We start from the raw sequence: 27807 nt of genomic DNA on the forward strand, positions 1-27807 counted from the left end.
GCTTTAAATCAGTACTGTAGTCGACTTTTATTTTTAAAAAAAAAACCCATACACTGTTTCTCCATTTTTTAAAACGCATCTTGGCATTTGTCTGCCGGTGCCGATAGAGCCCGGTCCCCACCCCATAGCGTCCATTCCATGACTGTAAATATGCGTGCAGGCTGGCCCTTCCTAGGTTTGAAACAGTTTTTAGAAGATTCCTTGGTTGGCAAGTAGTCCCAGAGTCATAGTATCCACAACGGCTTCTTATTGGCATGATTTTATACGCTCAGCGCACATACTGCAAAGTCAAACCAAATAATGCCTTATAAATGACGCAGCTCAGAAAGAGTAGTGTGTCCCACACCCAGACAACGCCACACAGCCTCCAGTAAACGAGATGCCATGTCTCGCTTCCGTTTCGCAGTACAGGGAATTTTCCTTTTTATTTCTCTCTCTTTTTTTTTTTTCTGCCTAATGTAAATATAATGCAAAATAAAGGCAGGAGTGGAGTCGGTCCCTCCAATGCCAACCACAGGGCCCCTTTTGTGACCGAATGACCCTACAAGTAGCCAACGCTCTTACTGTTTACAGTGCCCCTCGTGCCCAAGTCCCTGAGACTTTCCTCCAGGTCCCCAGCCCCATCCTGGCAGCCAGAGTGAGGTGGAGGGAGCTTGATGAGATTTCGGTATTTCCCCTGCAAGCTAGAAACTTACATAACTCATCATGAGAGTAAATTACTAATCCTGTCTCAGGGGTCTTCCCCCGACCCCCACCAAGTGCAGGATTTTCGTGGAAAATATGACACTAAAAAGTGTACATCAAAACTTATTATGAAATATCTGCTTCAAATATCTGGTGCCCCACCCGCCTTGGGAAACCTGGACCCAAACATCAGGCAAAACCTAGCTCCCTTCTGAGCTAAGGGGAACCTGAGCAGCCTGAGAGCTCCCGTTCCACGCAGTGGGGCAGCTCTCTGCGGGGGAGCAGTGTGCGACTTCAGCCACCCCGAACGTGGCAGGTGACAGGATGGATTCCGGCGGCTGCTCTCACACCGTTTGTCTTGACCTGGCAAGGGAATGGAAGTGTGCTTCTGCTTGCCTTCTTGGTCCTCAATGCTCCCTGTCCTTGGAGAAGAAGACCGTGACAGGAAGCAGAGAAAATAGAAGGAAACAGGCTCAGCCCTCGTCTGTGCTCAAAATGGCTGCAGATGAAAACGAGGCCAGCGGTGGGAAGGGCCGTGAAAAATAAGTTTCCTGTGGAACCATCCACTCGCGTGCTCGCACCTCAAGGACATCACGCCCAGATCGAGCCACCCCAAAATGGTAGATGGGTAGGAGGGTTTGGGCGGACACGTGACCACATACACCTAGCTATGGACCGGAGTAAAGACTGAGATGCCAGACTCCATGATGGCCGGGCTTCCTCCCTCCGGACAGAAGCAAGTGAGCAAGGTCAAGTCTCCTCCAGGGAATAAATCATGCCAAAAACTGTAACGGCTAAATCGATGGAAAAGAGGTTTTTCCAGGTCATCGACCCCGGACATACCTGATTTGTCTCATTGGTTCTGGAAGGTTTCCAGAAGGTCAGAATTTCTTTAGTCTGACAGTATCCACTCCACCTCCCTCCCAGTTGAACAAAATCATTAGAGAGGTCTTACTCATCATGGATAAGAATGCCCTGCACAAAGACAGTTCCATCTTTAGAATGCACGGCCTGCCCTGATGTGCTGTTTATACGTTTGTGCTCTATACCGCAGGGAGGGCAATAAAACTATTCGAGGACAGAGAGAAAAAGGAATGAGCAGAAACCAAAAATCACAATTAGGGAGAAATCTCAGGAATCTGGCATCACATCTCTCCTGGAGACCTACCCCTGAATTCAGGCCCTTGGGACCCATGCTGGAGCACCGAGTCCCTCCGGCAGGACAAAGGCTGAGCTCCTTGACCACGAATTCACACGCGGAGGCGTCACGGCGCCCCTCCCACCCTCGTGCGCCCGCCGGCACTGCTGTCTGTGCTCCTGCGGCGTCTCCCACGTACTTCATATTTGTTGATGTCCCCTCTGCTGATTCATTTCTTTGTACCTAATAAACTTTAATAAGTGGAAATGCTTCCAGTCGTTTCCTTGTTCAAACCCATCGGCAGCCACCGGTATTAGTCCCAGCCAACCATTTTTAAGGATTTGGAGGGTTTCTAAGAATGACAGAGCAAAAAAGATGTGTACACAGGACCCCAGACTTGCTGTAACATACTGTGTTAGAATGGGGGCTTTCTTTTTTTGAGCGGACAGTTCCGATGAAACAACACAAAGTCGTAGTTTAATCATCGTGTTTTCCTGGTGTTCGTACGCTAACTAGATAAATGGATATTTGGAAAAACCAACCAAGGGAAAAACTTTCTCAGAAAGTAGGTAAGACTCTATTCAGTTGTATTGATACAATATGGGTAGACAGTATTGCTTATAAATTCCTCTGTGTTAAAATAGAATGACATTCAACCCAAAATACACTTAACACCCCGACCCCAAGTTAGCAAGCCCCTCAAAAATTCTCCTATATGGGGCAGTATCATCTCAATCTCCACTATAGTGTTTTCAGGTGTCCTCTCTGAAACGTGGTCCCACAGACGAGGTTTACCTGCTGGGCAAGCTGGCTCAGGGGCACACGTGGATCTGAAGCTGCGTTGCATCTTACGAGTTTGAGGAAGTAACTTCCTTCATCACAGTCGGTGCCTCAGTTTCCTCATCCGTAAAATGGAGACATAAAATAGGTGCCTGAGCATATGGCGGTGAAGGTTCAGTGACATGGCGCCTGGGCGAACCCTTAGCCCACACCCGGGTATCGGCACATGACACACTCTAGGGCACAGCCAGTTTGCCTTATTACGTGCTCGGTCACAAACAGCTCTTGCTGGCTGTGCCCCAGGCAGACCATTGAAATGTTTGCTGTGCTGCTCAGATGACCCTCCACTAGCTGCGCTGTTGGAGAGAGCGGTCATTAAAATTCATAGACGTTCCTGAAATAACTCATGTAGAAACTAATTTCAAAGTTAACTGCTACACACTTTGCACCCAAATTAGTCAAGCACCTGACTTGTTTTATCTGCTGTCTTATTGGTGGAGGTGCAGATAGGCTGTTTAATGACCAAGAGGGCCAGGCCAGTCTGAGTAGAGAAGGACAACAGCCTAAGGTAATTGACAAAGTGGATGGTGAACTTCAAAGCCATTGATTGTGGAGGGTGGTGAAGTAGCTGTAATCTTAGTTACCCCCTTAGTTAAGGGTGGGAGAGGCGGGGGTGCCTGCCTGGGTGAGGGGAGCAATTTCATGGAAAGGGCTCTAGACCCCAGAAGCAACTTCCATGCCCCAGGAGGCTTTGACTTCCTTCACGAATCTTCTGTCATAGGTTGAACTGTGTCTTCCAAAACTTCATATCTTACAGTCTTAACCCCCAGTACCACAGAATAGAAGGTGATCTGGAAATAGGGTCGCTGCAGATGTAATTAGTCGAGGTCATATGAAGCAGGTGAACCTCTAATCCGATATGACTGATACTGTACAAAAAAGGGAAATTTGGACACAGCCCCATACACAGGAAAAACGTCACGTGAAGATGAAAGCAGAGACTGGGCTGACGTGTCTACAAACCACGAAATGCCGAAGACAGCCAGCAAACCGCCAGAAGCCAGGGGACAGGCATGGCACAGAGCCTCCCTCACAGGCCTCAGAGGGAACCAACCCCACCAACAACCGAACTTGGACTTCTCGCTTCCAGAACACTGAGACAATAAATTTCTGTTGTTTAAGCCATCCAGTTTGTGGTGCTTTGTTATAGCCGCCCTAGCAAGCTAAAGCCAACTTTATCGCCTTCTGACTTTGTAGGAATACATTATGTTTATGAACAAAGCCAGAAATAAAGTTTAAAGAGTTAGCAGTTCCTTGTCATATAAACGGGGCAGTTAACTACTGTGACCTCGACACAAGTCACTCGTTGCCAGTAACTAAGTCCTATTTCCATGAACAAGATGTTCCGTTGCATTTACCTGTCAAGGTGGAGACAGGATTGTGGAAGCCATCTGCATTTCTAAGTCACAAGAGTGGAGAGAGCGCTTGTTCCTTAAGCAGTCCCCTAAGAGGTGCTATCTTGTGGTTTTGTTTATTTTTAAAATGTGAATTTGTCTACAAAATGGCATAAAATGGAGAAAACTGCCGAACCAATCAGGTTTTCTGAAGATTTGAACCAGAAAAATATATGCCTTTCCATACATTTTCTGTGTTTTAACTGATGCCCGACATTTATTCATGAAACACAAAATAGAAGAGGCCACGGAACGTTAATTTCGGTACTTTTTATTGTATGCTAGGTGTATTTAGAGACAATTCCAAGGGCAAGCGCTGGATGGGAGTTATCTGGTTTGCAGGTATTTGTACAAAAGGCTGTTAAGACTACACGGTCAGTCCCCACTGCAGGAAACAGAGACCCTCCTTTTTATTATTCCCCGCCAATAGCAATTCCAGCTCATACATTCAACTTCTCACAATGTGATTGCGAACATGTACGAATCCGTCCCCATAAGAAATCTGCAAGTGACATTTCGGGGTGTTGAAAGCCAATCGCATAAAGCACATTTGACACAAACCACAGGAGGGGAACTGGGACTTAGGGCCGAGGGGAATGAAATGCCACAGCTACAGGGAAGCACGAGGTAGCGCTGGGACCGCACGTGTGTGTGACCTGCCACTCCTGTTCCCCCTCCGTATAAGAATGGCCAGCTAGGTGGGGTCCCCTCCCTCCTTCCTCCATACGCTTCTTCCTGAAGCTGAGAGCTCAGCTGAAGACCTCCCCATAAGTGATTTGACTGTTCTTCAGTCAAGAATGCATTTAGTGGTTTCATAACAGAGACACTGGTCCCACCTGGCTCCCCTGCTGGGCCAGCCAGAGCTGTGCCCACCTGTAACCATGTGGATGACATCAGGGATCAAAGAAGTGTGCCTGGTTGATAATTATTTTTTATACCTACTGGTTTACCCAATAGCGAAAGAACCTCACTGCTAATATCTAATAGGCGTACACCTGCTCTGTCAGACAGCTTGTAAGAAAGGCTAATAATAACACTGTGTCTTATGTTATTAGACACTAAAGAATCACCATAATTTCAAGTATATCCTTATCCTACCTAACGTTCCCAACCACCTCCAAGAATGAAAGAGTACTACTTCTGCTTTGCTAGTTTTCTTTCACTGGAGCCTCTGCCGCCCCCCCACCCCCACCCCACCCCCATTAGCGTAGAGGGCTGTCTTCCTCTGTGACAACTCCCCTCTACTAGACAAGACTAATTAGCTTATGTTTGGTTATGGGACGCGGGAGCCGGGGGTGGGAGGGGATTCTGTCCTTTATGGCCATGTCTTCTTTCTGTACAAAACATGCATAGCGCCCCCGTCCCCGAGCCTTAATGGATACACAAATGATATTTTAGGAAGCTATTTACATACTGACCTTTAAACATTATTTTCATAGTTCATTTTGAATATTCGTTTTCGCCATATTGCCTTTAGAAGAGCAATTCCTGGTCAATAAATGATCCGTGTAATGATAAGCATTTTTCAAAAGCGGAGTCGGTTAGGAGCCTTTAAAAACTAACATTCCTCACCCCACCGCAACAACAGCCTGCTCAAAATCCAACACACTTCAAGCTGTTCAGTAGATGAGTCACTAGAAGTGAGAACAGCCACATAGGCAGATTCTTCGCTCCCTTCTTGTCTTTCTCCATCCATCCAATGCATTAAAAAATCTGTCCACTGCTATTATTCAGATCTGACTACACACAGACCACCTGTGCCTGATGGAAGCAGCCCAGTCCCGGTTAACTTCTGGGCTATCTCGCCCTCTAGTGGTCAGACAGAGGCACCACACCTGTGATGCACAGTATTAGCCAAGACCACTCTGAGTTAGGGTCCACCCTTTTCTGAAGTGCTGGACTAAGGTCGACGTCCCCTAATACAAGCTGCCATTGTGTTTCCCACTGCACAATGGCTGGGGCATGGCATAAGGCTGCCTTGGTTGTCCGTGACCTTTGTTTGGCCCCTAATAATGAAAGCGGGCCTCTGTGTAACCTATTCTCATAGATCCCTTTTGGTCAAACACCGAATCACCAAATCACAGACATGTCAGGTCTGATGAAATGTTTCCATAATAGGAGGGGGTAAGACGACATGGTGAAATTGATGCTTTATGCATCACCTTGCTTTAAACAACCACTCAACAGGTGGATTTAGGAGGGGGACGGGTACCCTTTCCCCTGTAGACAGATACTCTCAGAATGGCCGCTGCACCTCCAAGGAGACCCCGAGTTCATCAACAGTGAAAGCCTCGGCCAAACCTGGACAACCCTCTCAGCAACTATGAGCCGCGACGAACAGCCGCGGTTAACTCTGCCGGCTCAGAGTCTCACCACTCATGGTTAGTGATTTTACATACGGAATTTACAAAGCTGCAGGGCAAAAAGCTCATGCTGCTCTTATGCCTACCCTCTTAAAGAGAGCTGGTGGAAAAACAGATCTGTTCCGATAAAACCTGTGACCCTCAGTGTCCACAGCGGTGTATGGGACCCAAGGCCCTCCCGACTCTCACAGCCTCGCACACACTGGTGCTGAGACAGAGTCACTAGGAGCAATCAGGCTGCCATTATCCCACGAGCTGGCAGAGGGACACACCCTCTCTCAGTCACCGCTGGCCACTTTCCATTTCATGAGTGGCGGAGAGTTTCAGTAGCTGGAGGCAAGACCCCCACTACCCCTTGCCCACTTCAGCTCTCGGTCTGAAGGCAGCTAAAGGGACATGCGGGTGGGAGGAGGAAGAGAAGGACCAGGGAAAGCCAGCTGCCTCCGATACAGCTTTGCGGGATTGAACAGGCTGGGCAGGAAGGGTGGAGGCAGGATGGGTACCCTGGCGTGAAATGCTTCTACATCCATCTGTCGCCTTCCTGCCCTCTGCCTTCTCAATGCCGAGCCCATCTGGTCTTCCTCGCACGCTTTTCTATGCTCTGGTGTAAGTCAAACCCTTCATAGGAACGCGATGTTGGAAACAAATCATCTTAACTCATGTCTCTGCTGAGATAACGTTGTGGCTGCTCAGATTCCAGCTACTTTAACTAGAACCTAAACCGTCAAAAGTTTCTCCTTTTCTCTCCCTCATTAGCTGAGAGATTCGCAGCTTTGTGGGGTGGAACTGTGCCACAGGGCCATTTAATTAATCCTAAACTACATGGCAGTAACCGGGCCTGGAATCACTCCTACACAAGGCCACATCCATGTGGCGGGTATGCTGCTATGTAGGAGAGACAGGTGACTTTTGGGAGAGCCCCACGGTGATTCAGGGAAGTCTCTGGCATAGCTGCCTCTGAATCTCTAAAGCGGGCAGGTGCCAGCTAACGCAGATGACCAGCGATCCCACACGTGGAAGCACTCTGTGCGGCCACGGCACATAGCACAGTGCACAGGATCACGGAACGAGGATGGAGCTGGGACTGGGGAGGAGCTCCCTTTAATTTCCTCCCATGGCTTCTGTCCCTTAAAACAGGGGTCCCCAACCCCAGGGCCGCAAACCGGTACCAGTCTGTGGCCTGTTAGGAACCGGGCCACACAGCAATTGGTGAGCAGCAGGCGAGCGAAGCTTCGTCTGCATTTGAGCCGCTCCCCAGCACCAGCATCACCGCCTCAGCTTCGCCTCAGATCACCAGGCATTAGATTCTCATTGGAGCACCCGGTCCCTGGTGCCACAAAGGTTGGGGACCGCTGCTTTAGAAGACACATCTGGAGACATTCTGCACTACAGGCACATACTCTAGTAGTGGGAGGCCAAGACGCTTTTCTCTGGAGCACACACAAGAGCCCCAGGCCTGACAAAAAAGTGCCCTCTCTTAACGTGAAAGGAGCCGGTACTGAGAATAAAAACTTTTGAAGATTTTGCTTTCCCCACAAACTCAGCACCGCGGAGCCTGCCTTCCAGGGCTCTATGAACTCCAGTCCTCCCGTGGAGAGGCTAATGTGTCCATTGTCACTGAAATACAATAACAGCAGCTTAAAATCCACAGTTAGTCATACGATCGAACAACAGGCGAATGGGATACGCGTTACTCCGCCGAGGAAGGGGACCGACATTGCAGAAGGGGCCTTTTTGAGATTCGAGCAGAACACAGGTTAACAGTTTGATTTGGCTTCAGAAAAGGAGACCACATCAGAACTTTCTCATTTTACTCAAACAGGAGAGTGGTTGTTTTGCTGGTAATTTAGTAAGGTGGGAAGTTTTAAATAAGAAGGGGAAAGAGAACGCTTACTTCACTTAAAGAACTTAATCTCCGTGTCAACACAGTCATAGAAAAGATCCCCCACTTCCGCAGGGTCCGGGGGGCCGGCGCTGGTCAGGATTTCTTCCATGGCTTCTAGGCCTTGTTTCTCTAGCTCCAGCATGGTCTTCCTCAGCTTTTGACCTTGCTCCTGAGGCAGGACAAAGATAGTGGGGGTCATTGCGATGGACACTGAAAGCTTCTCAGGGGGTGCGGGGCTACCCACCCTATTCAGGTTCCCCACAGGACCGCCACAAAGATCCTTCTAGAATGCCAACGTGGCTATGTCGCTGCTCTGCTTAGAATACTACGCAGCTTGCCATGGCCTCCGGGATAAATCCCGAGTGACAGTCAGGGAAGGCCTGTTGTAACGTACAATGCTCTTCCTTGCTTCGCCTCCTGCCAAGCTCCTTCTATGAGCCAGGCTGAATTAACTGCATTCCTCCAACCCATCGCACTCTTTCCAGCTACTGAGCAGGTAGCCATGCTCTCCCTCAGCGCCTGGTCTTCGAAAGCCTTCCTTCTGGGCTCCCGCGGTCCAATGCCTTTCCTTCTGTCGTGGTTGCTCTCTCCTGTCCTGTAATGGTTTGTCTACTTGCCAGAGTCCCCTGTTAGAGCATCATCTCATGGGGGGTGAGAACTGGGCTTTTCTCTGTCCTCCAATGCCTGGGACGTGGTAAGCACTCCCAATAAATGTCCGTCGAAGAAATAAATGGATCTATGAATAAACACACGCCATGTCTACCTCTGATTTACTTATTTTCTGAGGTGGTGAGATCTCTTCTTTCGAGTGGGAATTATTCATTGGATGACAGTGAAAAACTTTCATGTGCTCAATTAATTAGTCCCGTCACACAGAAGCTGCTGTCACTACCCATCCACCACTTCCTAACGCCGGCTTGACTCAAATCAGCAGTCAAAGCCCACCAAGGCTCAACAGTCTCATCTCATCAAAATCCTGTGTAGAATAGCTCAAAGCACACAGTCTTTTCTGCCTCTGCCTTCTAGTTACCAAATAGCCACAAAACCAGGCGCTACCAAGTGATATTTTTACTCACTTGACAGTGGCTTACTATCATCCACCTAGATAAACATGCACTGTCAGGAACTCACGCGGATGGCCCTGGACAAAACTCAGTGTGATGTAGCAGCAGGGTTCACGGTTCCAGGGGCACGTTTGGCAGGGGAGACAGATATAAAGTGACTGTGCAAGTTTTACATGTCATAACAGTCATTTCTGTGGCGTGGAACAGCGAGCTCTATGCAAAGCGAGACTGCCCTTCTCGGGGATACGTTCTGAATCCACTTGGACTTACTGTTGCTATTACATTTTACGTTCTTTTTCTACAGTCTACCGTGCCAAATACAGGTAAGCTCACCCAGCCCACACTAAATGCACGTAACAGGCCACCCAAAAGGGATGCCTTTCTTCAGGAGAAACTGGACCTGCTACAAGTTCTTAAATGGATGCTTGGGAAGCAGATGAGCATCCAACAGCCACAGCCCTTCTTCCTTCCTCAGCAAAGCAGAGGCGTGGGCGCCAAATGAAAGCACATCACTGACAGTTGCTGTGGGCACACACTGCGTGTTTGCCTTGTTTGAACTGATGGCTTGGAACTTTACCAAAGTTTTGCGTGGAGGAGGGGAGCTCAATTCTGAATAACTTTATTTTTTAACTGAAAACTCTTTTTTAACTGGATACGTTTTCCATCGTCATAAAGTATACACCAAATTTACCACTCTAACCATTTTTAATGCACAGTTCAGCAGCATTAAGTACCTTCTCATCGCTGTGCAACCCTATCCCTCTCCAGAACTTTTTTGAAGGATCGCTTTTTTTAAAACAGCGTATGGTCCATGGCCATGCCACCCTGAACAAGCCCGATCCTGTCTGATCTCGGAAGCTAAGCAGGTTGGGCCTGGTTAGTACTTGGATGGGAGACCACCTGGGAAGACCAGGTGCTGTAGGCGTTAAAAAAATAATAAAATAAATAAAGTTAATAAAATAAAATAATAAAATAAAATAATAAAATAAAATAATAAAATAAAATAAAACAATGTACGATGGCAGTTTTAAAGTGTTGCCATCATATAACGACTTTTCACCCCCAACAATACACAGAGAATTTCAGAGCAGAAAAGCAGTCATCCCTACTAGAACCACACATTTCTATAATTCCTAGGTAAACAGTGAGAAGACTATTCTCAGCCCACTGAGTTCTAGGATAACACCGAAAGTGGAGGCTTTGTTTCATTTGGTTTCAAGAGACTGAGTGAGAAAATCAATACCTGGCATTCTAGGAAGGGCCTTGGGAGGAGCCGTGCTGGACGGGGGAGGAAAATGGTGAGCTTGTTAACTGCTTTCCTGCGTTTTTTTCCTCGCTAAATTTATCACCCTGCAGGGGCCCACCCCCGCAGGCTCACCTGGTCACCTGCGATGACAGCGCGTGCCCACTCGTGGGCCTTGTAGAGCTCATGCCGGCGGTCTGGTTTTTCCTGGAATCGAGGTTCCTTTTTGGCTGGGTCATTGTCCCCGAAACAGGGAGACTGTGCTTTGGGGACAAGTTTTACGTCATCGACAAAGATGAAAGGCTTGAATATGGACCTGGAGAGAAAGGAAAGTTGCTTCAGCCAGATTGGGGTTTGAGGACACCCAGAAACTGTCCTTTCAGTCAGCAAACATTTCCTGAGCCAGCTCATGGTGGACGGTAGGCGGCGGGGGGTGAGCGGTGGGTGGGTGCGTGCCAAGAGAGACACAACTGCATATTTTAGGAAATATTTTAGTAAAAGTAACTGCCATTGGCAAGCTGCAAATTCTTGTATTTACGGTGAGGAGACAGCCAGACAGACCTGCTTTGTGCCGGGAAGACCATTCATGAGGCTCCTTTCAGTTTAAGTGAGGCACAGACACGCGGTGTTTTAAGAAAGGGTGTAAGGGGCCTTCTGTTTAAGGTGGAAGAGGTCACCTTTCTCTACTGTGGTTTGCTGGATAGCTGTTTACTGTGGCCTCCTGGAAAGGAAGAATCTGAAACCCCATCTCTCTTTTCTTAATTTTAGGTTTTACCTTATTTAAAATTTTTTGGAATATCTCTGGCAGACTCAGGAAGGGGACAGATTATGACGGATGACAAAAAAGGGTTCCAGAGGTCCCAGAGAGGACACACCACAGAGAGAGAGAAGTCTAGTCGTGTGAGAGGACAGGTCCGGGCACCGCAGTTGGATGAGGTAGGAACTCTTTGATTCGGCTCCTTTGGCATGATGGATGCATCTTAGGGAAAATGGCCGTGTGTGTGCGTGTGTGTGTGTACCTGTGCATACCTGGGCACATACACACACACACACATCAGAAGAGGCCAGTATCTAAAAGACTACATCCTGGGATCCCGGGCCACCAGGGTGTGTGTCAACCATAGCGGACTATAACACTAGGGACAGAGCCTTATTCTTCCCTCTCTACACCCATAAATAACACTGCTGGATCACAACAGTGCTCCTGGCAGAGCACGGCCCCTCTGGGCGCCGAGGGTGGCTTGTGTTCAGCCCCACTATGGGGCAGCAGCTGCAATAACCGTAGGAGGGAAAGAGACATGCCCTTCCATGTTTTTCAGACTTTGGTTATTCTCTCTTCCCTTAACTGGTGCCCCTTGGCCCACTCCATGCCTTAGGTGGGTTAGAAGTGCGCTAGGATCTTGATTCCCTCGGCAGCCAGGTGTATGGCCTTGAGGCAGCCACAGCGGCGATGCCAGTGTGCCACACAAACATGTTCGCGCGTGCCACGATCTGAAAAGAACTGGGAAACAATGACCCTTGCTACCCACGTCGCGTCCTTGGACTTGAGGCATCAGCATCATCCTCAGGTCCTACTCCCACCTTGCCGAATCAGAATCTACAAGTTAACAAGGTGACATAGCAAGTCTAAGGATCATCACCGAAGACAACAGCGACGAGAAGTGACCTCTTCGGTGAGTTCCCAGAGGGGCTGATCGCAGTGTGCAAGACTGAGCTCAGGCTAATTTAACTGAATGTTAAAAGGGAGGAGACCTTTGCACCCCAAGCTGGTAAAGTGGATGGTCCTGGTGAAGGAGAGGTGCCAGCCAGGTACTCTGCTGTTCTCTGCAGGTGACGCAAACACGTAGAGGAGGCTGGGCCCATCCGCAGCCGCCTGCCCGGGGAAGCACACGGCATGCGGCCTGGGCCCAATTCCACCAGGCCAAGCCCTCCCCAGGATGGGGGAGCTGCCCCTGCACAGAGGGAACCTGAGCTGCCACTTCCTACAGCCCCTTGAAAATCGATCTCTTCTTTTCCCTTCTACTGAATGCTTCATGGATGACTTGAAAAGAAAGCAATTAATGCAAAATGTAAAAGTGTCTAAAGAAATTTTGATTGCATGACGTTGAAGTCTCCAACTGGTCATTCAGTTGATTCTGCAAAGGGGCTGCGGTTTGAAGGCTGTTTGAAGGTTCACTGAAAGTGCAGGAGGGGGACAGGGGAAATGGCGGGGAGAGAGTCTGGCACGGAGACATCCAGAACCAGCTGCCTTCGGGCCCCTCTGGTCTCTGACAACACAGCAGACAAGCGTCCTAGCCTCAGGGCCAGGCGCTCGGGGTTCCTGAAGTCGGTGCACATCCTACCACCTGCCAGCAGACGTGACTCTGCAGCCACTCTGCAGACGTGACTCTGCAGCCACTCTGCAGAGACCTTTCTGTGGGGGACCAGGCCTGGGGCTCCCGGTGAGCAGCCAGAGCCTGCGTGGTTCACACCTTCTCAGCCCCAGGGCCTGCACTGGGCAAAAGGGGTCGGTGTCGTGGCCTCCACGGGCTCAGGCTTGGCAGCGGGGTGGGTGCAGGATCAACCACTGGCAAGCCCCGAGGACTGCAGAGTCCAGCAGAGGGCTGGGCCCGAGCTGCCGAGACCTCCTGAGAGCTCTCCCGTTTCCCCCAGCCCCGGGGCACGGATGACGTTCACAGGTGCGATGGCGCCCCACTCAGCCCTCAGCTCCTCATTTCTCTCCAACCCTCAAAAGCCCTCGTGGGAGTGATGTTTTCAACAAGAAACCTGTCACTTCATTTCTATGCATCTCAGACCCAACCTGAGACACTGGCCCCATGGGGGAGGACCGTGGCAGTGGGGGGCCGCAAGGGGTACAGCTTGGCAGCACCTGCCAGGCTCAGCTGCAATCCCGGGTCTGCCTGACTCGTGACGTCGGGGAAGGAACTGAGCTGGGACTCAGAATGGGGGCTTGCGTCCCTTCTCTGCCCTGACCAGCTATGGGCCCACCGCTTCCCCCGCGTCTCATCTGGACTAAAATGATCTCCACGGTCCCTTCCAGCTTCTAAACCTATCGTGCTACTTCTATTTCTACGTCAGGCTGACTGTGAACTTGTGACTCTGACTTCTGAAAGCTCATGCTAAGCACAGTCGTGGTCTTCTACATCCAACGTACAGGATGACAACACAGTCAAAGATCAGAGCATTCTATCAGATGGGACTGTGAACCCGCTCCACCCTCACTGGGACGTGGAGCTTAGCTTAACATCGGCGAGGGCGCCTGTGGCTTTTCTAAGATAAGAGGTACCATGTGTTTATCTCTCCCACCTATCAGTTTGACGAAGTTCCCACGATAGACTAAAGCAAGTCCGTAAGGAAGTCGGCATCCCCAACCACTGTAAATGGAAAGCACAGACTTGTCAGGTGGCTAAAGGGAGACTTAGCGACTGAGTAAAGTGAAAATGATGGCTGATAATAAATTGCAATACTAATATCTATTTAAACCAGAATGAGATAATTACCTATCATTCAGGCTTAATCATTTGTGTCCACATATCCAGAAAAGGAATGTGGATAACTCAGTGGTTCTGAAACCTTCTGATTTCTTGCCAGTCCTTATAAAAAAAATCACATTAAAAATCCAAATAGGTGAGAATCTCTGACATTTCCCACAGTTAAATCTCAAATGGTGGCTTCTTAAATGCTACTTGATTGAATGTATACCAATTAATGTCCCGGAGAGATGAAATGACTTGAGCAAGGTCACATATCCAGCTACCAGCAAAGCTGAAACTGCCATCTAGTTGTGACCACTCCTCCCAGTCCACGTGGGCAGGGCAGGGCACGCCTCACTACCCATGCGGGGCGTCCCCGGGGTGTCCCCAGAGTATCCCGTGGACAGCTCTGATTCAAGACACCGCGCAGAGGGCTCCAGAAAGCTGATTCTGTCCTGTTCTCAAGGTTACCTCTCACACTGACCTTCAGAGAAGTCACCTCCCTGGGACTTCACTCTGGTCACTCAGCCCCTCCACGGCGTGGTGTGACATGAATCTAAGACAACAGGCCCAAAAGGAGAAAAGGCTTCCAATGCGAAGGGCGGCCGGAGGCTGGTTAATGAGGAGGTCGCAAGCTGGCTGAGCTACTCTACAGGGACCCTGGTGAAGGACAGCTAAACAAAGGGGTCCATGAGCAACACTGAAGAAAATCACGTCACTGCAACTGTCAGCTCTCGCCGAGAAAAACCTAAGGTCTGATGACACGAAACACAGCAGCACTTCCAAGGTCTATCTCAGAGGTCTGCAGGGTTTTAGCTTCGGGTGACAGTTTGAGCCACAGCCAAGAAACAAGCTCCACTGAGGCATTTCTGCCTTATCTGTCTTCTTTTTCCTAAAATTTTGTGATGCACGCACCAAGCCAGTGTAAAAAATCTGTTTACCTCTCATTTGTCGTCTCATTTGGAAGGAAAACGAAATTATCATGAAAATCTCTAACATTTTATAGTATATCCTAATTTTCAAAGTGCTTGCATTCGATTCTCAAGGGACCCTATTTATTCATTCATTCATTCATTCATCCACTCGGTAAATCCGTGTTGAGTGCTGACTGAGTACCAGAGACTGTTCTAGGTACGAGGGCTATAGCAACGAACAAGGCAGGGCAATAATTCTGCCCCACTTCACGGATGGGATGACTGAGGCTCACGGATGCCAAGAGCTTTGTCCAAAGACACATTACTGATCCGTGGCAGATCAAGAACTCAATCTTCTAAAGCCAAGGTCAGTTTTTTCCCCACTACCTCTCACTGTTACAGCTTTTATGTGTTTATTTACATACACACATCATGCTACTAGAGAAAAATAAAATGCTTTTTGTGCTTTGGAATTTGAAATTTTAATACCAGCGTCAGCCAACACTTCTGACTTCAAACATGACTTTGTTCTGACTGAAGGTGTAGAAACTCCCCCAAGTGACTGAGCCAGGCTTATCCCCTGCCCTGGAGTCCCCAGCAGATCCCGAGGGGCTTCTGGCACAGACAGGAAAAGCATAAAGGCTCCCACTGGGGAGAATCTGCTAAACTTTGAACCAATCCGGAAAGAATCTAAATAACCAGTTTCTCTCCATTGCGAGTGTCCCTCTGGTTTATCTTGGGGTCATTCCAGCTTTACTGGGAGTCGCTTTCATCATCTAGTTGAAGCCACATCTGGCTGAGAGCAGGACTATCAGTGAAGGGTATTTCTAGTTAGAGGGAAAGAGATGTAGTTTGCAGCAGGGGACAACCTCAGGGCTGGGGGCAGATGCTCTGGGAGGCTTTGAAAAGTAAAAACTGGAGAGTAGAAAAGAGGAGAAAGATGGTGTTGGAAGAATTCGGAATGAAATCGGAGGGGGTTGCGATTTGCATTGGGCCCTCAGCTCTGTGTGTGTCTATCAGACTCCGCGTGCACAGCTCCAGAGGCTGAGCTCACACACGCTACAGTGTCTAAGGCCTGTAATGTCATCTCCAATAACAAAAAGGTCTCACTTGTCACTAACATCTGAGTTAACCTGATGAGACGGTCTCAGCTGATCCAATTTAGCTCTTCTTAAGAGAAGAGAACCACCCCCAACACACACACACACACACACACACATTACTGCCAAGGCGTCGTGGTCCTTCATCTCCCCAGATCCTTGCCACTAGTTAAAGTACTTCAAACATCCTATTTTCCTAGCACCACTCCCGTATTTTCTGTTTCCTAGGCTGAAGTACATACAATTAGGGAAATGGGTTGGGAAACAGCCTTCTAGTATTTAAAATGGGAAGTTTTTAATTCTCTCCCCATCTTGGTTTGTTCATTCTGTATGCTGAGTATTGATGTGTTTTCCCAAATGTGGGGGCCTCTCAGTGGTGTGCTGCTTTGACAACTCCATCTCTGAAAATATAAGCCCCGGTTCGTGGTGTCTGCCAACTTCTGTGGTGTAAATACACCCACGGTGGCCCATTTCGAGCTCCCAAGGTGACATCACTGAACACACGGTCAGGAAGCGAGGCACGTAATCAGCTCTCACTGGCCCCGGTGCGCTGCGGGACTCCGAATTTCACACGGTTTCTAATGCTAAGGTGCTTCTCTGCTCTACCCCTCTGCTGTTTCTCACATCAGTGAAGCTTTAATAAGCACTGGATTCCAACTGGGAAATGGTGTCCAAAGGTCAGAACCAGGGGACTAAAGCCAGTCAGTGTCCCATATAGAGGACTAAGGCACTAGCTGGCTCAACGAATATTAATATGATGGACTTTGCCTTCTCGATAAAATTAATTAAGGGTCTTTTGCATCTCCCTCCATCTCTCAGACTCTGACTTTTGCACCTTCTTTCAGCTCTCAAACTTACATAGTACCTGGTACATGCTAGGAGGGAGGGAGCTAAGAAAGGAGGGAAAGAGGGAGAGAAAAAGAATGTGAGAACAAGTTATTTCGAAACAAGGGCCTATAATCAATACAGTGAACAAAGGGCGGCGAAACGCCCTAGCAGACAGGACGACGGGCAGGTCGTGTCCTTTCGCTTCTAACATGAACTGGGAGGGACAAACAGCACAGTCTGCTCTTTGCAAGTCCGCTGCTCTGAAACTATTTTCTGAACACAATCTCTCCAATGTTTTTAGTATCAGCAGAAGTCAGTCAAAATGTCCCTAATTTTACTACCTAAAAACCCAAGGGTAGGTAATTCCTGCTGACAAAATATAAAATGGTGAACGTGCCCAACTACGGAAAAATGTTAAAATGCTGAATAGGAAAATAAATCGATGACAGTTCTACAGCCACAGCAGGAAATGCAGCTCATTTAACCAAGCAGATAAAAATGAACGACTTCCAGAAAGCTCTTAATCTTCTTTAAGGTCTTTTCAATTAATTTAACCACGGATAATTTGCTTTTAAAACTACATGAAATTTTCCATTTTAAATATTAGAAGGCTATTTCCCAACCTTCTTTTCTAATTACATCGGGCCATGCATTTCAGCTTAGGCAACAGAATTCCTTGACATCAGTGTCCTGGCATCACAAAGGCCTGTCTTCTAAGCACTGCCAGAGCAGGTGCGTGAGAAATCAGGGAACACGAGGTCTGGGACGGCCATTCTTTGGTTCGACCCACTCCTTCGAAGCTTCCTGTTCCCTAAAGAACAAGGTGCGAATACCTCGGCAGAGCATGCCAGGTGCTTTCAACGCCCACGTGCACCCCTGCGGGCCAGCAGCGAGTGCTCACAAGAGGCTGCTGAACCACCAGCCCTGGGAGGCAAGCTTTTCTGCCTCTGTGCTTTTGCACATGCTGTTCCCTCTACCCAGAATGCCGTTCCTGCTTTGTGCACCTAACAAACTCCTACTTTTCCCACAAGGCCCAGTGCCCAAGAGTTTCCTCCTCTGTGAAGTTTCCCTCTCTGTCGTCTCCTTAGTGCCACCTCTTACCTTGTACACACTTGGTTCCTAGTACCCGACAAGCACAATAACTGGTACACAGTAGGTGCTTCATCAGTGCTTGTTAAATGAATAAATAAATGAGTGAATAAATAACCAAGAATAGCTCATACCAAATTTAATAGTCAGGTCCTGCTAGAAGGATCTATTGATATTGGCAGTAGTTTAAAAAACGAGGCCCGACAAGCACACAAAGGTAGGGACTAGTACTGTCCCCACTGAACAGTACAGAAACGGAAGCTTAGGGACGTGAAGCAACTTACCCAGCTACTAAGTGACAGCGGTGGATTTCAAAATCCGAGCAGTTTATTCTACAGGCTGTGTCCTTAACCACTGTGCCACACTACCTCTTTGCTGAGATGCTGGGCAGAAAGCAACCCTCTGAAACACGACGCCTGAAAGAACTGGCCAGCGCACTTGAAGTTGCTTCAGTCTGCTTTGCCTCTGGGCCACTCTGTCCTCTAACTCATAGGAACCGGTTATTTTGATAAATCTTGGTCACTTCTCTGTCAAATCTCTCTGTCTCATTGGGTCTTGTTTATCTTTGCATCCCCCATACATAGCACAATGCCCGGTCCATGATATATATGAATAACTATTTGCTAAATTTAAAACTATTTGATGCCATGATGCTGACAAATGCTATGTGACTAAAACCAAGAACTCTTTGTCAGAGCTCTTTGTACCACACTAGCCAAGTTGAGGCCAACTAAGTAATGTGACTTGGCTACACCAGGGAGGTACAGGAACTTCACGTATGCTTGCTGGCTGAGCTCTCAAGAGTAGCTCGCACTTTCTGCTTACACGACTGTGTCTCAGACGAACCTGGAAGGATCTGGGGTCCCGGTGAAGTAGTGAATGCACGGTGAGCTTGTGTTCTGAGGCAGGACAGACACTACACTGGCTGTGGTGAGGAAAGATTCGGAGTCTATACAGACCCCACTGGCTTTGTCCCTTAAGATGTCGATCATAGTCTGCACAGTGATGCTTTCTGTAAAGAAAAAAGAAATGGGGGCGGTGGGGAGAGAGAGGTTTAACTGTGGCGGCTGTTAACCAAAATTCGTTTACTCCTTTCCTGTTTTAGTAACACAGCTTCTGAAATTATAGCTGAGAACATAACTGCCTCCCTACAGACTATACTTCCCAGCTTCCCTCGCGGCTAGGTGTGGCCACGTGTAGAACTTCCTTGCCACATCCATAGAAAGAAATGCTTACCCTTCACTTTTCTTTTCCCCCTTCCCGCTACCTGGGAGATGCCAGCAAGTGGACCCCAAATGGAAGTCATGTGTCGAGGCAGAGTACTGTATCGGTCCTGGACTGTCATCTTATCCAGACCATAATGTGGGAGAGAAAGATGCTTGCATTTTTCCTGAGTCACAGTATTTCAAGGTCTTCTGATAGAGCACTTAACAATACCTCAACGCGTGTAGTAACACAACAAAATGATATCCGTAGAAGGCACATGCAATCTATGCACAGTCTACCACGCAAGTTCTCTCATACACTCTTACTCTCGCAGTTTGGAGTGTATATTTGAAAAATTACTTCTCTGCAGTGAAAACTATAAACAGAGAGAGGTATTTAGAACAGTCAGAGCCATTACAACTTTTGGCTCTGACTTCAGATAGATAAATCCTTGACTACACAGGATCCCAGTTCTACATTTTCTCCCTCGGGTTTTAATTCACTAAAACACAATTCTTTCCGTCTGTGTTCACGAAGATGACATCAAAGCATCACACAGAGAGACGACAGCTTACAGTTCACTAGCACAACTCGCATCCTTTTTGTAAAACTCTATTTGCAACACATCACTCCTACAAATGGTAACAATAACTCCTTGATTTCTTCAACCTACCCAGGATTCAAGTTTCCTTGTCTCATAAACGAGTTTCCTGATCCCATAGGTTGACAATGTCTCTCAAATCTCTGCCTTTCGTCTTTGCCCCCTTGCATTTTATTTATGGGCCATTTCTCCTGTAGAGTTTCCCAGTCTGGACTCTGCAGATGGCACCCCCATGCTGTCATTTAATTATGTCCCCCCATTCCTTGTATTTCCCATAAACTAATAGCTAGATCTGAAGTCTTCAGCAGATTTAGGTTTGATGTTTTGGCAGGACTACTTCATACATGGTATTGTATACTTTCATTAAGCTAGTTTATTTTTAATTAAAAACTTTGAGCTTTTTTTAGTGTTCCCACTTTAAAATGGATACTTCCTTGCCTTCTTACCCAGACTATATTAAGTTCTACAGCAAAAGTCTTAAAATGTTCTTCTAGATTAAGGGTCAGCAAATTTTTTTTAAAGAAACAGATAGTAAATATTTTAGGCTTATGGCCATACAATCTCTGTCGTAACTTACCTGTTGCAACTGTTAATCTCTGCCACTGTAGCATGGAAGCAGCCATAAATGAAACGGAAATCAATGGGTGTGGCTGTGTTCCAATAAAATTTTAGTTACAAAACAGGTAGCTGACGACAGGTGATAGTTTGCTGACCTGTCCTAAATGATCAAAGGTTTGACTTACAAAACACTAGTATCACTAACAAATATAAAAATGTGGCCATTATGGTTTATGCGGAAGGTTTTCTACTTAGGCACAAAAATAATAAGTTATCCAGTCACCATATTTACCTAAATATGGGTTCTGATTAAGTCAATAACTAGGTGGGAAGCAGAGGGCTCATGAAGAGAATTCAAATCAATAGTTAACTTAATATCTTAATATATGTTCATGGAACAAAGGACTGTAATAGGTATCAAAAGGGAATCCTAAGATGAGTAAAAGAGACAATGCCCCACCCCGAAGACTCAACAGGCTAACGGGAGAAGAAAATATAGGCAGAAGCTAAGTCAAATACACAAACGCTGAGCTATAAGGAAATCTGCATAAATATCACAAAGAGAAGTACGATGACATTAGTGTTTAAAGGGGACACAGGAGCAGGAAACTTCCATGGATGAGGAAGCACCCTGTAAAAAATAAGTGCAAGCTGTCGTTTTGCCTACACATCAGGGACTTTATCACAAGTCGGTCTCTATATACTTGTAGTCTATCCTATACTCATTCTTCACTTTCCTATGTACGTTCAGACAGGTTCTCTAAAACAGCTTCAAGACAAAGGGTACATGTGAGAAGGAGAATCTTAAGGGATGTACTAACTCACCTTCTTGCTTTTCTAAGCTGTCTTTGCCTGCACAGCAGTCTAAATGGTCATCGGCTGGAGAAAACACTTCGGAAAAATTGAACTCGTCCTCTCCCGTCCACCAACCTTGACTCTGAGCGTAACTCCTGAGTTCAGGATGCTCTGCATCAATCTTGGTAGTGAGTGAAAGCTGATTGCAAATGCACCTGACGCCCTCTGCAGAGAGTACAAAGCCCAGTTAGTTGGAAATATCAAGACTTAATCAAGAAATGGAAATCTACAGGGAATCTCTTCCCTGCAACTTAACTTTAATGAAAAGGAAGAATCAAATTCCATTTTTGGATAGAGAAACAGATATTCCTTGGCCCTCTTTTCAGCCGATGTCCCAGGTTTGACCAGTTCTGACTGGGCATTATCACGGTGTAAGTGAGCAGGGGTCACTTGATCTTAAATTCACAATCAAAAGGAAAGATGTGAGGCCCTTCTTGCTAAATAAACCCCAAGCATTTACTCCTTACAAAGAAAGTGAAAGGTTCTTTGAAAGAGGCACTGTGCTACTAACAAGACTTGAGAATGTCGCAACTGTAGAGAATTCTCCCCAATTTAGTCTTGCTCCACCTGAAGGAACACTTCACACCTCCACCCTCTGCCCAGATAAATGTGTATTTTTGTAAAGATGCAAATGTGATACTTCTTCATTCAATTTTTCTTTTCAGGTCCCAAGATTTAGAAAAACGTAGAGGGCACTGATAATGAATAGCTTTTAAATAACAGAATGTACCTAGGAATAGCTGTGTGTCACGTGCGCATCTAAGAAGACTCCATGGGAATTCTTTTCTCAGAAAAATATAATTAAGTGTAGCTAAATAACTCTAGGATCGGAAATGCCTGCATTCTGAGTACACTTCACACCGATGAATGAGGGTTAGGGCAGCAGTTCTCCCATCTGCTGGCAGGGTTGCTATGGCTTCGCCAAAGCCTGAGCTACAAATACACAGGATAACCTGGCCCTCAAGTTCAAAATGATGTCCAGCTATTACCAAGTTATCACTTGCAGCTCAAAATGGCCATTCATAGCTGCTGCTTCCAAGGAGCACAATGATCTTCTAAATTCTTGGAGAATGAAGTAGAGAGAGAGGAAAAGTCCAAACTACAAGCAGCAATAAAACCATTTCTACCCGAAAGCCAGTTCCCCAAAGGCGTGGTCAGGGCTGAACTGAGTTTTTTCGGTATCTTCTGCTTCACTGATCTACACTTCCAACGTAAGCATTCCTGCCTGATGGGTGTTTATCCTTTGCCATTCATCTTTTTAAAGGACATCGTACATGTAAAGTTATTCTTAAAAATTGAAAATAAAAAATAGCTTTAGCCTAAATAAGTGATTTTGACATTATTCACCCTAAGATATTTTTAAGTCTTGTGAATAACTCCACAAATGTTTTATTCCTAAAAGGGATAATTTATAAGACATTGCTTTCCAGAATTTTAGCGTTCGAGAGACAGAATTCATTAAATCCTACTGCAATCACACTTCTGCTGAGCTCAGGAAACATGAAATCAATGAGTCCAAGGAATGGCTGGGTTTAAAAAAAAAAAAATTAGTGAAAGACAACATTCATTTTGAGATGGATTTTTTAAGCTATATTTTAAAGAGAGACTAAGTTTTTTTTAAATGCAGTTATAGATCAAAACGTTTTACGTTCTACTTAAAAGCAATATGATTGCTTTTCAGCATCGATCACTAGCCTTCTTGATGGAACCATTCGATAGAAGGACTTCATCTTAGGGGATTTTTTTAAAAAAGGAGTTTTAAGTTCCGGCATCACAGGAAGCTTAGCGCACTGGCAGACCACACTGGCTGCATGAGTCCTGTAACTACGGTGGAAGTAGGGTAGGCAGGCACATGTGGGCATATGTGGGGCATACGTGGGTGGAGAAACTCTCTGAGATCGCTTCGAGGGCACCATTAGCTAATCTTCACCCTTGTGAGAAGGAGGAGAAACTACAGCCTCCTCCAGGCAGACACAGCTTTTGCACAGCTCAGTTAAGAAAGCACGGCTAGATCTCACTGCCTCGGTGGGGCAGCCTTGTGTAGGATAGAATGTGCCCACCGTCCACGGCAACCCTAACACGGGACTGACTTAAGCCACGGAAATCGACAGCCTTGATTCTCAACGACTGCAATAGATCTGCTCCTAACTCGGGTCAGATTTCGTTCCAGTCACCGCTAAGGCAGAGATGGCAAACAGGTTCCATCATTTCTGAGGAACCGGAAGAGATTTCCTGGTAAATTCAGCTTAGAAAAATATACAGGCCAAGTACAGATGCAATAAGAGAAGAGTTCTGCAATCTACTTGCCATGTCTGCCACGGACACGGGAGGGGAGAATGGCAGCAAGCGTGCTGTGTATTTATCGTCCAGTTCTAAGGGATGTAAGAGGAGCTTCATTGGCCAATTCTTTCTTAGACCTCTTTAGTCCTCTAGGAAGCCCTTTAACCCACTCTGGGATTCCATCCTGTCCTGAATATGGGTGATGATACAAGACCGCCACTCTCACCCACAACATTTCCTTCTCCAGAGCTGTCTTAGAGCAAAATGCTACAGGGGCGCAGAGCAGCAATTTACTCAGCACTAAATCCTTCTGAGTAGATTCTCTAGTCCTCTGATGTTCTGGGAACAGTGTCTCACAGAGACATGGGCTTGTTGGCCCGGGGGGAGCAAATGGACCCCACACAGATCCCAATTCTGCTTTTGGAAGAACGGTCCAAACAAAAAATGCTACATGGCTGGAGGTGATCAGGAGCAGCTAGCTCCCTGTTGTAGTAATTCATTGACCTATTATGAACAAAACTGAAAAATCACCATTCCTTTAGCCAATTAACAGAGCAACGATTTGGATCATGAAACAGCTACTAGTCTGAATTGGATCCTGCCCAGAAAGCAAATGTAAAACAGGAGATGTTAGGAGCATGCTTCCCAAGTATTGACAGCCAGTCACTCCAGGTTCAGGAGACTCCAGCTTCCTCTCTAGAAGCAGAAGCCCAGACTTGAGAGGCATCCCAAAAGCTGAAGATCCAGCACCGAAAGGGTCTGCATCATTAGCGTGGTTCCTGTAAGTCAAGACACATCCACTTCGGCCTTTTCTGTCCATGAAACTCTCCACCATCCACACGCACTCACCTGTGATTTTCTCAGCAGCCCAGTACTTTCCTATGGTCTCAAGCACCCAGGCCTCCTCACGGTCCACAATCAGATATGCACTCTGGAAGCTGTGGCAAGCATCTGCATCTTCATAATAATTCCCACCTTGTCCATGTTCTTCCAACAAGGCAACAATGACATCTAAGGCTTCTTTAGCGGTCGACCCTCTTTCTAAACCAAGCCTGAAGTAAAGGAACCAGAAGGATACCTCGGTCATTTGGTACCACGTGATTATCAGCATAGTAACCAAAGACTGGAATGAGGCTGAGTTACGAAGCATGCCGGTATGTGTAAATATACTAAGTACGCAGGCCCATACATAAACAGATTTAATAGCACTTTCAGAGAACTCTCACACATTCAGTTCTAAATTCTGGGGTGTTCTGTGTCTTTCGGCATCTGCCGCCCACACAGCCAAAGAGTCAGGAACCCAGTGGCTTCTCCCTCTTAAAAGGAAGCTAAGCCACCCCTCTTTCCTTCTCTTTTCCAGCTCTGTCTCTCATGGAGCTGGCCAGCCCAGCTCTAGCCCCCAGCAAGACCCTTTTCGGTGGCTTATTCTCCCTCCTACCTGGGCAAAAGGAAATCTCTGCCCAGCCTTGTCCTCTATTATTCTATAACAGGTATTTCAGTTGGTAATAAGTGTTCCATAGCCAGCCATTGTCCTCGGTGCATAAAACTGACACAGAGATCTCAGTAGAAATGGGAGGCTGGTTAGGACAGGAGTGTGATTCTTTTCTACGTATTTCTCCTCCCACCCGTCAGCCTACCTCTACTGCTGTGGCGTACAGACTTCAGTTATCAAAAAGTACACATTTCTTCTAAAGTGAAAAAGCAATCTCCTCTCAGTCCTTCCAATTAATAGACCCCTTAAGGAAGGCACGAAACTTGCCCTCTGTGTGACCTTGGACAATTTATATAATATATTGAAACTTCACTTTTAAGTCACCTGTAAAACAAGTATCTACATCCTTGGGTCGCTATGAGGATGAGTTTCATGAGATAACGAACATGGAAATATATAGCTCAAGTGCCCAGGCCCAAGGAAGTGATCAGTAAGTTTTGAGAGGTAGCACATTGTAGCAGGAAAACAAATGACTCAGAGATAAATGGACCCAGCTTCTAGTCCTGGTTCTGCTACCCACTGGCAGTATGATCTTAAGTAATCTAACCTTTCCAAACCTTGATTTTTTTCATCTGTAAACTGGAAACAGTACTATTTCCCTCTGGCTGATTTGAAAGAGGATGGCACATGCTATGCCCTCAGTAAATGTCCATTTATTCATCTCTTTGTTCAAATTACAATTCTGGGGGCAGGAACACAGTCTTAGAACAGAGGCAATGAAGCTGGCTATGGTGGTAGCATAGGCCAGTTCTTGATGAATTTTCATCTTGAGAAGCAATTGTTAATATAATTCACCCAGCTGGATTCTTCCTGAAGAGACATTTATTTCACTGTGCTGCCAGGAAGAAGAGAAGATAATGCAACTACATGCTACAAATTTATTCTTTTAACAGGCTTATTTTCATGGTCACATAATTACATATTGATTCACTTGGCATTTCTCAATTTAAGCTTATTTTGGAAGACTCGGTACCAAGGCAATGATTTGTGAGGCTGAACCCTAAGACTTCAGGAGAGTGAGAATAAACCTATTAGAAGATTGACTTAAGTCAGCTTTCTGTTGGTCAATGCCATCTCCTCCAAAGAAAAGTCGGAGAAGCAAACACTCATCTTGAGGACTTGAAGCAAACAAACATGCTATGAGCACCTCTCATAACCCAGATCTGTGCACCCAGGAGGGCCCCTTCCTCCTTTCCACAGGCCCCTGGTCACACTGCCTCATGCACGTATTCCAAGCAGAACCCTGTCCCCAGGCTTTTGCAGGGCCTCAACCTACCCAGGTAAACACGCTAGGAGCATGTGACTATCCGACCAGGGTAACGGCCCCGCCTCTGGAAGCTATGGCTTCTCTTCTGCAGTTTCTAACTCACTCTCGTGCTGTTCTGCCTGTTTGTTTTCCACACTGAGACTCTCAATACTTGCACTTGCCCACTCCCTCCCCAAACACACACACACACACACTGACTTTGGTGCCCTCTGTGCACAGTATCTGCAGGGGGGACCTCGCCACTCATCCACAGACACAGTTTTCATTTTAGCCCTTTTGCCAGGACCATGGGAAAAAAATACTCCTTTGTCCCACCTGGCCATTCCCACCTGGTCTCCTGCCATGAGACCAGGACAGGACCACCTGCTCCACAGTGCCAGGGCCATGAATGAGAACGACGTCACACACTCTCTACATGCGACTGAGAGGTGGCGAAGCACCAGGGCTACGGTGGGCGAGGGCGGCGAGTCGCACAGCAGCAGGTGGCCTACTCGAAAGCCTCTCGCGACAGTTCCACTTCCTGGACTCATGAGGTTCAAAATGAAAGCGGCACCTTTCTGATCCCCATGCCTAATTTCACACTGGCCGCTAGACCTCGTCATGGAAGCAGGGCAGGAAAAGGGATGAAACTAACGGGGCCAAGGTGAGAGTCTGACTTCAACCTCAAGTGCAATTCAAGTCCTTTCAAAGTACGTGCTCGGTCCAGCTTGTTCTGCGTCTTGGAATTAGATGTTTCCGAACTCAAATCCCTGGGCAAATCCCTATTTGGGACCCATGACTTTCCTACATGTATGTCCAGCTCGCTGTGCCCATCCCTGAAATGTTGGCACATCTCACGCCTGCACTTGGCCTGCTTAAAGCCCCGTTTAGGAGCTCTGCTCACTTATCTTTTGCTACCAAAAGGGTGTTACTAAAGCTACGCCTCCATAGGCTAGGGAGACCTCCGTCGCTTTTGTATCCCAATTAAAGTAAAGCCAAGCTGTAACTAGATATATCATGGATATATAATCACTGCCCAGGGCAAAGTCATGAAAATAGTCACTACCCCTCCCCTTATGGGATGGGCCTGGTGTTCTTATAAAGATGCCGATGCAAATATAGTTGACCCTTGAGCAACACGGGGGTTAGAGGCACTGATGTCTGTGCAGCCAAAAAGGACTCCCCAGAAACTTATCCACTAGTAGCCAACTGTTGACTGGAAGCTTTATCAATAACACGAAGTCAATTAACACATATTTTGTATGTTATGTGTATTACATATTGCACTCTTAAGTAAAAATAAAGCTAGAGAAAAGAAAATTGTAAGAAAAAAATACATTTACAGTATTTTTTTAAAAATTCATGTACAAGTGGACCCTCGCAGTTCAAACTCAACTTGTTCAAGCGTCAACTGTAATCTTCCATTTGCCCCCCAGTCAAGGAGTCCGCCAGGCCCCTCTGGGTTCATGACCTTAAAGACATTGAAAGATACCCAGTCTTCAGCCAGAGGGCCAGAAGCAGAAAGGAAATAGGTGGGCGTTAATTGCTGCATTG

General features: G+C 46.9%; 1 protein-coding gene and 1 pseudogene across 3 annotated transcripts in view; one reads left to right on the plus strand and one right to left on the minus strand.

The window, feature by feature from the left end:
* Positions 1 to 8: 8 nt before the first annotated feature.
* SCRN1 (secernin 1) overlaps positions 9 to 27807 on the minus strand; it is a 58565-nt gene continuing 30766 nt past the window's right edge. Inside the window, exons 4-9 of one of the 3 annotated variants that reach the window (XM_039862633.1) lie at positions 24365 to 24567; positions 21206 to 21400; positions 18862 to 19027; positions 10747 to 10927; positions 8314 to 8473; positions 9 to 280 (exon numbers count right to left, since the gene is read on the minus strand). In XM_039862633.1, the coding sequence (XP_039718567.1) occupies positions 8315 to 8473; positions 10747 to 10927; positions 18862 to 19027; positions 21206 to 21400; positions 24365 to 24567 (904 nt within the window). In that variant the 3' untranslated portion in view covers positions 9 to 280; position 8314. Of the gene's footprint in view, positions 281 to 4306; positions 8474 to 10746; positions 10928 to 18861; positions 19028 to 21205; positions 21401 to 24364; positions 24568 to 27807 lie in introns of those variants that run through there. The other 2 variants (XM_039862632.1, XM_039862631.1) reach the window with 2 other exon arrangements.
* On the plus strand, positions 10176 to 10293 carry LOC120602499 (uncharacterized; annotated as a pseudogene).

The sequence above is a fragment of the Pteropus medius genome, unplaced genomic scaffold (assembly GCF_902729225.1).
Source record: "Pteropus medius unplaced genomic scaffold, Ma_sr-lr_union100, whole genome shotgun sequence".
Lineage (NCBI taxonomy): Eukaryota > Metazoa > Chordata > Mammalia > Chiroptera > Pteropodidae > Pteropus > Pteropus medius.